The following is a 12056-nucleotide window of genomic DNA, read 5'->3' as shown; positions in this document are numbered from 1 at the left end:
AAAGTTGGGGTTCCGGGGAATATATTAAAAAAAAAAAAAAAAAAAAAGGGGAGGGGAACTTGCAACTGTTTTGTCACAGATGAGTGGCAGATTCCTGAAGAATATTATATTAATTAATACTCATCAATAACAAAGGAAATGTGTTCTCTCATCATGTTATACAGCAAGTGCTAGAAATCACCGCCCAACAAAAAAAAAAAATCTATATGCCATCAGGAGGCTGCATCTGTGGGGTTGTCTCGTCACTGGGCACAAACTGAACTATTCTCAGCTGGAAACACACATTTTAAAGAATCTCTGCTCTCCAACCCTCCTAAAATATACATTGCCACCTGCAGGTGACAACACAGCACTGCTCAGTGCTGCTGAATTAAGAAAGGATTCTCTTTCAGGCCAGAACTATTGCTAATCCTGCACAAAGGAACCATGATCGAGTTGAAAAGGGGATGGCAGAGAAAGATTTAAATCCTGGTCTCTATAAAGAGAAGAATGCACAACTTCACACAAATACTTCTATCAGCAGGCAGTTAAGTCTCACTATGAAACTGTAAGTAACCCTTACTGCTGGTGCTCCCTGAAGTGAAAGCATGGTGTTGCTCCTCACACATGCCAGTGCTGCTGGTCATTCAGAGAAAGGTGCACCACCTGTCCTAAGGATGGCAAAGCTGCAGCTTTAGCACATGTACCCAAAGAGAGCTGAAACTGGCTCATTTGCCAGCATGAGAAGCACAGAATGCACAATGGAATGTGCAGGCTCATAGCTACACCATGATATCTGAAACTCTATGATGAGTGAACACAATGAGGTTACTTCAAAAGTAAGCTTTTTGCAGGGCTCTTGCTTTTTTGCTTTTATTTTTACTGGGGCTTTTTCCCCTTTATCTCATCTTTCCAGCTGCAGCTCTGCCAGTCATACAGTGAAATGTTTAAAAGAAAGTTCAATACTCAAGCAACTTTGCCAGTCCTGTGCAAGACACCAAGCTGCAGCCTTCATTATAGTTGCACTTTAAAAATTTACTCCAACTTTAAGTGACAGTATCAGGATTGCAAAGTAGTACAGAGCAAGTTTCCACTGACTGCTACAGTCAGGGAATCTACTGTACTGCAGTTCTGTCCTCCCCTGACTTGAATCTATTTATTTCAAACTTAGATGACAGGAGAGCCAGGTGAATCTGACTTACCAACAGACTCCTCGTCTCAGCTCCCTTTTGTTGCTCAGCAACACCACTAACCCCCATGCTCATGCTCCATTTAGCAATGTGTCCTCCCACCGCCCTAACGGCAGGCTGCCCACGCCTCACCACCACCACGCATCTGCAGAACAGAAAGTCACAGCCCTACTCTGGATGCTGGAATTGCACAACACATACTGCTGATCAGCTAAGATGCAACACCTGAAGCATCCAGAGTTTTCCAGGTAAGGAGCCTGTATGCAGCTCTCACTATCAATCAACTAACGTAAGCTTACTGCACTGTAAAGATTTCCATTCCCTCTTATGTGCTACAGGGCAGGAGTTTGCAGCCACTGCTGCTGAGGTGCTGTGCAGTAGTTTGCATATGCAGCAAATTGCTAGTTGCCAAAGACAATCAGCGTATTTCCTTACTCTTGAGGCATGAGTCCGGTAACAGCACCTACTATACAACAGGTGACAATGGTGCGCAGATACGCAAACCCAAGGGCAAGGAAGCACACTGGTCAGGTGGTAGGCAGTAATTCGATGTGACAGTGAAAAGGACAAGACTGGCAACTCTTGCCTCTCCATGCAATAATCCTCTTCTGCTTGGTGCTCACCTGCTCACACCCTCTTCTGCCTGCCTCCCAACATACCTCACATACTTCTCCCAGGCCTCCTTTTACTACCTCAACTCCCTGTGCTAGTGTCCTCACCTGAAGGGGAACGTTCTCTGTATTGAAAATTCTTTGTAAGCTGCTCAACAGGCAGAAGAACAAGCCTGGCTTTCCACGCCACTCCAGATCATGGTCTATGGAAGTAATTTCCCAATGGTAAACAGCACCAGTGCTTAGCTGGGTGACTGGCAGGCAGCAGAGCCCTGCAGTTGCTGTACCCGGATTTCCACATACTCAGTAGCATGCCAGTCATGTACTAAGCTCAGAGCAATAAGGCAAGGCCAAAGTTCTTTGAGTGCAGCATTGTGGCATCAAAAAAACTGATCTGGGACACGCACACCATACAGGCTTCATTTAGATACGATCATGCTAAGTCTATTTTCAGTATCCAGGCTCATATCTATTATTTAAAGGAATCCAAAGCCACCCCAGTGCAAACATATCTCGCACTCCCTACTGCACACTCATCTGAACATCTGCATTAGAAAAAAATAGAGAAGACTTTTTCACACCAATTGATTTCAATGTAAATAAATAGCAGTTGATACAAAAGGCTTGTTGACTCTGTCACGTATAGGCACAAACTTGCACTGCTGATGCCAGCAAATCGAGATTTATCCCTTCCCACTCATGTAAAACATGCCTAAAGTAGCCAAAATGTCCAATAAAGTGCCATGGATACATACCATAATATCTGCTTCCCTTGTGGCATATCGAAGATTAGGATCCAGCCAGTACATCACTGCTTTTACCTGCTCAAAGTTAAGGAAGAGCACGAACACCAGGAACAGAAAATAGAGCACACTGAGACCTGCAAAAAGACTCAGCTTTAAAATCATGTTCACTCACAAAACTCCTTGGGACACTGAGAGTCCAAAAAGCTGCTTTCAAACTGTTGCTCTATACAGGCCCAGTTTGTACAAATGGGTTTTCTACATACAGTGGCTACATGCAAAAAAGCTTAAGAGACACAAGTCAGATGGTAATCTTTGAGCACTCAGCCCTTCATATCACCTCCTGTTTCAAGTGATACAATATATGCTCGACTGCATGAACCCAATCAAAACAAAAAGCAGTCTAATCAGTTTAGACACAAGTAGTACGAGGCTGTGATCAGGAAGCTCTTTAGTAAGAGATACGTTAGGACCCCAGGATTGGATTAGTTCTGTCCCTTTGCTTTAAGTATTCTTGGTCTCACTAATGCAGGTCCCTAAGCCTATATGCAGATTTCAACACAAAGATCAATTTAATAATCCCACCTGGCAATTCTGAGCTATGCTGGCAATAAAGAGTAGTTATAAATATAAACTAATGCATGTTTGAGTTACTTTTGTGAGCTGGAAAATTTGCCATTTGAAGCTTTTAAAGGTAAAGATTATTATTTGTTTTCACACCATTATAAATTATGAAACACTACTGCATTTGGGACTACCGCCTCTCTCCTCCCAATGTCTGAATATGGATTTTTTTTTTTTTAAATAAAAACTTGTAAGAAGTTAAGAGTCCTAGGTATAGATCTATGGGTAGATGAAGCTGCTGTTGGGAGCATAAACAATAAAAATTTACAACTCGTTTTTGTTTTGGCGCCCCCCGCCTCTCTCCTCCCAATGTCTGAATATGGATTTTTTTTTTTTTAAATAAAAACTTGTAAGAAGTTAAGAGTCCTAGGTATAGATCTATGGGTAGATGAAGCTGCTGTTGGGAGCATATCTTTACACTACTAAATTACAAGTTCACAGATATCTAGGAAGAGGCACATAAACACTAACACTATTTCCTAGTCTAGCACTCAAACTTGCTTGTATCCTGCAGCAATGTCATGGAAGACAGAAAGATTAATGTGAATAAACTTAGTATCTGCCATCCAAAATAAACTATAGCAATTCTAAAAAGATATTTTAAACTATGACCAGAACTCACATGTTATTAATCCCCAGTGTATGCCAGAGAACAACTTCCGTTCAAGTACACACACATGAACAGAAAGTATATATACTCTCCTCTGCAGCACATCCTAAAAACACATCAGGTAAACAGATGCCACACTACTACAAGTACAGCCTGCAGGCAACGGTGCATCCTGAAATGTTGAGGACACACTACTGCCTTTCATCTACTGAACAGGTCTGAGACCTCAAGCACGGCTAAATAAGCCATGCCAGAAGCAGCAGAATTACACGGGGAAAAATGTTGCTCTTGATTTTGTGTGCAGCCTTTTCCCGAAAGTACAGGGGGTCAAGCTCTGACAGTATCAACACTGAGAATGACCTTTTACTTTACATTTGCTGAAACCTGAAACGAGCAGTAGTACCTGTGTTTCCCAAACTTCACAAGGAGCAGGATTCTTTAACGAGTACTATCTAATCAGCAGTATCCTCTCAATGTCAACAGATGAGTAATCAGCTACTTTGGGAGGCTACTTATTTTTAGCTATGTAAGGTGGCGGGAGAGAGAAACATTCAGTCCCCTTAAAAAGAAACAGATCAGCTTTTAAATCAAATGTGTCTAATTCTCTGCAAATGTGCTTAAAGGCTCTGTGAACCCTGAATTATTTCAAAATAATATTTGTTAGGTTTTTGCCATGTAATTCAGATGTTTAAGGAGCAGGATTTCACTCAGTTAGTTCTGTAGTTAATAGAATTACTTTCCAAACTATGAATGCAACTAATATTTACAGGTATTTTTGCTGAAATTATAAGTTAAGAATATGAATATATACATGTTAAGAATATTAATAAATGTTAATGTATGTTAAGCTATACAATGATACAATTTAATAAACATATAAAGTAATAGCACATTTTATTTTGCCAATAATGAAAAGAAGCACCCTACTAAACTGGATTTAGTTAGAAGTCAGATAGTATATGCAGTAGCTATAAAAACCCAAACCTTTTTGGGGTGGGAAGAGATGGCAGTAGGAAGGGTGTCGGGGAAGGAGATTAGGAAGCACAAACACAAAACAGGATTAAAACAGAGTATCAGAATGAATGATCCCTTTCTGGTGATTTAATTTATACCATCCTGACACAGAGTAACTACAACGACATTCCCAAACATAATTAAGAACAGATTATAAGCAACTGCTCAGAAGTGGGAGGGAAGTGACATTCACACAAGTTTGATGCACAATTATGTTTCATGACAATTCCATTCATCTGAAAGTTAAAATGGACGGTCCTGCAGAAGCACTGAAAAAGTCAGAAACACAACTTAAACTTACCAAAAACCATTCTCCATATTGCAGGGTGGGGACGTGTAAATGGTCCTGTGGACAGTAAAGAAGCTTATTAGAAGACAGTCAATAAGAACCACATAAACTATTTTGGAGTATATGCCATATGAGGATTTGGCATGAGCACGGATCAGTTCTCCATCAAACTATGTAATATACCCAAAAGCTGGGGCTCTATGTTAAAAAAAAAAAAATGGTAACAGCAGTTTTCAGAGAGGAAAAGGAGACTGCCAATTAGTAGGGTGTAGATAAATTTTTCCATTATTTTTATGGAGATGTTTCCAGAACAGTAGTATGCTGTTTGCTCAGCAGACACCATAAATCAGGTGTCACCTGAGGATCTCTTGATCTGGTTTCTAGACCACAGCTCACACACGGCTTGCTCCCAGAGAAGTCATCAAGTACAAATTTCTGTGTGTTAGCAAAGAAACATGGTGCTTAGCCTTCAGATGACCACGAAATGTTAGCAAACAGGCCTCCTAAAACTTCCAAACTGAGTATCATATATCTGACAAGAAGATACCTATCCTCTTTACCAATGTCAATATTTTTTACTTTAGAGCCAGTGATTAAACTGACTTTATTAGATTAAAAACCTCTCAGTTAACGTGAAGAGCAGAGAAAGTAAGCCTGGTGAAACTGGAAAACCTCTAAACATGAATCATACATTTAGGTAGCAAGAAGTGGCTGAACAAATATTTTCAGCACATGCTGCGAACTGCTCTTTCACCACTGTATGCATAAAGCTCATTTTTCTCTGGCATTCAGTTTTTCAGGGAGCACTTTGTGAAAAGTATGGATTAATGATTTTTAAAATATGAGGAAAAACACATCCCAACTCTGAAGTACAAAGCTGCCCTGAGCACAATAATTGTTTTTTCCTGAACACTGCCAATCCTGAGACAGTTTAGACTTGACCCAAGAATTATGCTTTTGCTGACAGCCGTAAGTAAAAATTAAAAATAAATAAATAAATTTTAAAACCCCCAAACAAACAGGAAGACAGCATTTCCTCCACAGAATTAAGTGTCACATGAGGGTTTGTACCTTTTTGCACTTTCTGCTCCTCACACAATTACCAAAACTTAGTTGCCGGCTGAGGTTAAACCACGACACCAACTTAACCTTCTGCTGAGCAACTGTGGGTTTACATTGTAATGTGACTTAGACCATTTCAAGTATCGCTAGCTTCTGGTAAGGTGGTTTACATAAGGTGTTATATCTCTGAGAATTTGTAGAATGACACTTCTGTTAAAACACACCAAGGCAGACTCCTTTTAAAAATTATTTAAGGATCCGGCAGCATCATTACTTAGCAATCTGAGCTGCAACTGCGCACCTGCAAATAGAGACACTGCTTTTGAGAACCTGACTTCCTTGTTAGATACAGACAAGCTATAAATAACTTGCATTTTACCGTTATCTCCACTCAGTATGATTGCAATCCATTTTTAGACTGTTCTTTAACATAAAGGAATTCAAAAGAGTAAAGAAAAAAATACATTAAAAATTTGGTACCTTAATAAAAATCAAAATAAATATAGTGGCAATAAAAAGAAATTCACACATTATAAAAAGTGAAGTATAAACAGTATAAACCTTACTCACCATTAGGAAAAGCTAGAACACTGATGATTAGAAAGAAGAAAATCACAGAGAGGATACCCCTCCAAATATTATCCTCTGGGACAGAATCATCCCTGAAGAGACAGACAACAAAGTGTTGAAGTACATTATAAGGATGAAGTTGAAAGGCTCTGAAGATGTCATATTATTTAAATAAAGACTACATGGAAATTAAGTATGAGAAATAAGCATGCTGGTTATATAACAAGTCAAGATAGTAACTGCACTGAATGATTTTCACTCTGTGCTTCTGGGTATCACTTTCTCACAAGAGAGTTAAACATACAATCAATACATGCGAGCCATAAGCATTGTTAGAAGTCAATGCAGAAGCAATGACTAAATTTAACACAAGGTGAAGAAAATCTTCCTTCTTTAACGTTCACAGAAACATCATCAAAAGTACTTTTACACAGCGAACGGAGACCTAGACCAAAAACTCTGGAAGCCTGGATGCAATTCCTAGGTTTCCCTCTGCTGTTTTGGTGCTGCTCACAGTCCCCTTCACTTCCCTTGGCCTGTTCCCCATGCCAAATGCCTGAGGTGAGTGCAGAGAGGGGGGAAATAATGATTACAATCAACTTTTGGAACTAATGATTACACAACTTAGAATCCGTGTATAACAGAGAGACAGCAAAACTTAAAAGAACCAAGGAAAAATATCAACTTGCTTTTAGATCTGTTAAGCTAAAACTCAGAATAAAATACTAGGTATTATTTGTGCTACTGTCATATTATGGCTAGAAGAGAGACCTAAGAATTCAGTTTGGAATACCAAGGCAAATTTGACTGAGCTCTTCTTTCTTTTCAGCCAGGTAGAATATGGTGTACAGCAGCGAGATTAACAAAAAAGAGCCTACCCAAGTCTTCTAACCAGCAGTCAGCTTCTAGGATACTTCAGTAATACAAATAGAAACAAACTTCAGACTATCATAATATGCACAGCTAATATTTCATAATGTATCACCCACTACAACTCAAATTAAAGTTTTACTATCTGGGTAATTTTCATGTACTTAAGATCAGTTTATCTATTCAAAATACATTCCTTTATTTATTCCCAAACCATGATATGAAAAAATTCCCAGCAAACTTTAGAGGGATAAAGCTCTTCCTGGCAGAGCATCTGTCACATTTCTGGATGGTTCAGTAAAGAATCTGTGACAGCATAAATGCGCTCCACATAAGATATTTGCTGCAGTTATAAAATATTTCTCACTCTGCCAAATTATTTCCCTTTCCCTCAAAATTGAACCTTAACAGCTCCACAGCAGACTTCCATCATTGTGAGGCATTTAAGCACTGTGTTAGTTTAACTGTATGGCAGGAAAAAACACATTAAACATGAATGGTTTCTCTGCAGGCCTCAGGGACTCCCCACAGCATTTTTTTTTTAAACCAGCTCAGTCCAGATTTACCAGTCATTTTCCAGCAGGCATGCTGCACAGACTGACACTTTACACCAGCTATGAAGCCCAAGTTCCAGAGCTTAACTCTGGCTCTCTCAGCAATCTCAAGAGCCTCAGGCTCTGATGGCTCACACACCAAAACCATATTCCTGTTTTAACATATGCAAATAACACACACACACATGCTGTCACAGGTGCCACCAAGTGGGGGAATTTTTTTTTTGAAGAGAGAACAAATTAGTAGAGTCACATCACCGTACAATTCAGCGTGGCCAAGAAAGAGGCGAAAGACACTGTGGTCACGTCACCTAATTGTCGTGCCAGCTGGGCTGAAGGGTCCTCACCCTTGCATATCAGGATTCTGAGTACTACTCAGCTTCAGGAAAGCTGTCCTAGTTATGTTGGCACCACTTCCCCCAAAAATCAGCAAAGATGTTGTATGTGGTGTTAAACTGCATTTCATTCCAAGTAAGTGGTAGAGGGATTGCATTTTGGCTTGCAGATACCTTTCAAAAGGGATAGACATGCAATGTTCTTGCCAGAAGCAGGTAAAAACAGGTGGGAGCAAGAGACTCGCCTCTGTGTGCTAGTTAGAATAAGAATTATAGTGTTTGCCTGGAAGAACTGTTTTGGGGAGCGCCAAAAGAAACAGGGAAGCAAAATAACTGTTGGAGGAAAGAAACAATCACAACAAGCTGCAATCAGGAAAATGTGCTAAATCATCTCCTCACTTAGCCTTAGGAACTTTGATGCTGACTTTGAAATATAAGCATTCATGCAGCAAAAACAAGGTTTCGAACGCTCGTGTGGGAGGACAGATGAAAATTCTCTCAATTTAAACAAGCTTTACCAGCGCATTTTTCAATTCTGTGGCTTTTTGGAGAAGAAATAATAAAAAAAAATAAAGCACATAACTGCATAACCTTCTTCTCTCTCCTGCTCTTCTCCCAGTTCCAGAGCACTACATTACACTGGCACATTACACAAATGTAAACTAGTAAATTATTACATCATGAAGGAAAAAAAAACCGAGGATACTCAACTGAGGAAAAAATAGCTAGGACACTAAATTTAGAGTGTGTGTGTGGGGAAAAAAAATCTTCCATAAACTCCCCAAATGAAACCTAAATGCATAATAATACAGTTTAATCAACTCCATTAATCAAGGGATGTGAAAGACAACAGCCTTACAGCCTCATAGGTCTTACTCCTGCTTCCATAAACCCCTGCAACTCCACACCAAAAGCTACCAGTCTGTCACCTTCCTCAGTCCTGTTGTTGTGCTCCACAAAATATCCCCTCCAGCCCTCCTGCTGGTTGCCTCCGGGCTCAGAGAAGGCCACATCCCTCTCTCCAGGGAGGAAAAGGACAGGGAAAGCTAGAGCCACTCCACGCCTCCGCTCCAGGGTGCAGCCTGGAAGCAGAGGAGCCTGCGTCTAGCTCATTCAGCAGGAAATAGCCAAGGCAGCTGCAGCCATTGTCAGAAGCACTAGAAGGATGTGCTTTGAAAAACAGAATACCCTCTACTTCCCACTTTAACATGGAGAAGTTAAACATACATCTTTTTTTCTGTATTATTATTATTGCTACCTGAAGATTATTGCTATCTGAAGTTCAGCTTTACCTTTACCTGTCAGCTCGAAGACAGTATCAACCGCTCTCAGTGATCCCAAGGGAGACCCCACGTTATGGCTTGGGACATCCAAGGGAAAAACATTTTCTAAGTTTGTCTGAACCCCCACATATTTCTGACATAAAACAATTATAGAAGAGACAAGAAAGACTTTAAGGGAAGCAGACTTTCCTCTGCCTATGCTGAAGTTCCTGAAAAAATAAATTTTACTTAACATCATCAGTACGAATGTATCATAGAAAATCCCCTGCTTAACAAGTTCACCAGGACAGCTACGGAACAAGTGACAGCACAGGGGAAGCAAAGAATCACTTGTCATACCTTACTGGGAAGTCTACAGTGCCTTGTGCCCAGGAGGTGGAAATACGAACCCAGTCACTTGACACTCAATGCAATAAACTGATGGGAATAGAAAGACCAGACCTGGGAGCACATACTGTAAGCACGTGGGGAACTATCTCCTTCCTCCCAGCTTCTCAAAGAGTACATATGGTTTGGGTAGTGTCCCAAATAAGGCAACAAAGGCAGCACTCTAGTATCACCCAGGAGATTTAGGAAACTCCTGCAATAGCTGGAAATAAGGGGGGGTGTGTGTGTGTGTGTGTGTGTCAGAGTAGCTTCCACAACCAGAGAAGAGGAGAAACAGAGAAGAGTTAAAGAGAAGTCAACTGGTATTTAAACACAGGAAGTGAGGCAGAGCAGAGACAGACAGGGGGAAGAAAATGAAACTGAAGAAGTCAGAGTTAGAAAGCTAGCAAGACAAATGGAAAGAAAAGCTAGTGATCCTCTTGGAAAAATGCAAACAAACATCCCAGAAGTGAAGCAATATTCTTTGGGCCTAGAAGACTCCATAGTTCTGAAATCACTGCTTGGCTCATCCTCTGCTTGAAAGAATTAACAGCAAAATTCCTTTCCTCCCCCAAAGGTGAGTGACCAATTCCATTAATCCTTCAGAATGATGTCTGGACAAACAATCCCTTAGTAACTCACAAGTTTGACCTAAATTAGCCCTACAGTGGGAAAAGTGATTGGGCGGGGGGAGACAGGACAAGAGGAGCACTTGTAGCAAAGGTGTCTAATTAAACATTGTACCAAAGCACAGAACATGTCTCTGATTTAAGAGTTAAAAAGGGATCCCTGGGACATTCTACCTTAACTTAGATCTTGTTACCTAAGTAGAACAAGGAATAGGTTCACCAAAAATATCTTCCCTGGGGCCATACACAAGTTTAAACAAGAAAAGGCACACCTCAAACCATTTGCAGCTACACTATTTTATATTCTCTTATTCTCCTTTCTCAGCTCAACCCAGGCTTGACCATTATTTTCATAGCTGATAAAAACTATACATTTGGATTCTTAGAATAAGACAGAAGATTACACACTGAATTGTATATCAGGCCTAGGGACAAATAATGATGTTCTTCCATCAAAAGCAGAGTTTAATCAACAAGGCCACTGAAATCTGTGATTTTGTACATACAACGTCACAGAAGTGTAAATGAGCCCAAAACACGATGCACAACTCAGCTAAAACCTCTCAGGAATCAGTTTGCCCAGAGACTGCACAATTTAGCCTAAAGGAGGATTACGTTATCACCTTCACAGCCCCACTCAGTAGGGGGCAATAAAAAGTATGCACAACTTGGAAAAATACTGCAAGATACCCTTCAGACTGCACTGCTATACCCTTTATTTACAAATAAGGCTCCCGAAAATAACTGTGTCCATTCTTAGCTTTATTTCCATGAATGGCTGCAGTAGTGAAGTCCACAGAGCTGTTCCTGTGGTGGGGAAAAGATGTGGCTAAGCACATCAGTACTGGGGCCTAAGCCAACGTGTGACTGGCCTCAGACAGTGTGTTGTATAAAAATGATGACATGAAACAGTCACTCCTGTCCACTGAACGCTTGGTAAATTACCTACTTGAGTGATGTCATTGCTAAGCTTCTTGATAGTCTAATAAAAGCCATTTTTGGTAACTGCTTGAAACACACACTCATTTTAGTAAAGACTTTAACAGAGAGCCACAAAACGATCAACAAGTTCCCAGGAAATATAGCAGAGGAGAATAACGGGCCTCCGAAAGGAGGGCCTCCGGAGCAGGGTGCTCTCCAGCCAGCTAGCGATGCAACACCCCTGCCTGCACAGCATACGGCAAGTCACGGCCCAACATCAGGTCCCCCGTTAACCCGCCCCCAGCAGGAACCACCGCCCGCCGGAGCCGCGCTGCTCGTCCTCGCCCCCGAAGGACCGGCCCCGGCCCCCTCCTCATCCCCCGCCGCGGCAACTCCCTTCGCCCCA

At 40.9% G+C, this 12056-nt stretch overlaps 1 protein-coding gene across 3 annotated transcripts in view; it reads right to left on the bottom strand.

The window, feature by feature from the left end:
* Nucleotides 1–9902, bottom strand: part of PTDSS1 (phosphatidylserine synthase 1) — a 30192-nt gene extending 20290 nt beyond the window's left edge. For 2 of the 3 annotated variants that reach the window (XM_009275478.2, XM_009275481.2), the window contains exons 1-4: nucleotides 8428–8949; nucleotides 6693–6784; nucleotides 5073–5117; nucleotides 2536–2660 (exon numbers count right to left, since the gene is read on the bottom strand). In XM_009275478.2, coding sequence (XP_009273753.1) covers nucleotides 2536–2660; nucleotides 5073–5082 — 135 coding nt within the window. In that variant the 5' untranslated portion in view covers nucleotides 5083–5117; nucleotides 6693–6784; nucleotides 8428–8949. Of the gene's footprint in view, nucleotides 1–2535; nucleotides 2661–5072; nucleotides 5118–6692; nucleotides 6785–8427; nucleotides 8950–9743 lie in introns of those variants that run through there. The other variant, XM_009275479.2, reaches the window with a different exon arrangement.
* Between the last annotated feature and the right edge of the window lie 2154 nt (nucleotides 9903–12056).

Source organism: Aptenodytes forsteri, unplaced genomic scaffold, assembly GCF_000699145.1.
Source record: "Aptenodytes forsteri isolate BGI_AS27 unplaced genomic scaffold, ASM69914v1 Scaffold208, whole genome shotgun sequence".
Lineage (NCBI taxonomy): Eukaryota > Metazoa > Chordata > Aves > Sphenisciformes > Spheniscidae > Aptenodytes > Aptenodytes forsteri.
This window is presented reverse-complemented; position numbering and strand designations above follow the sequence as displayed.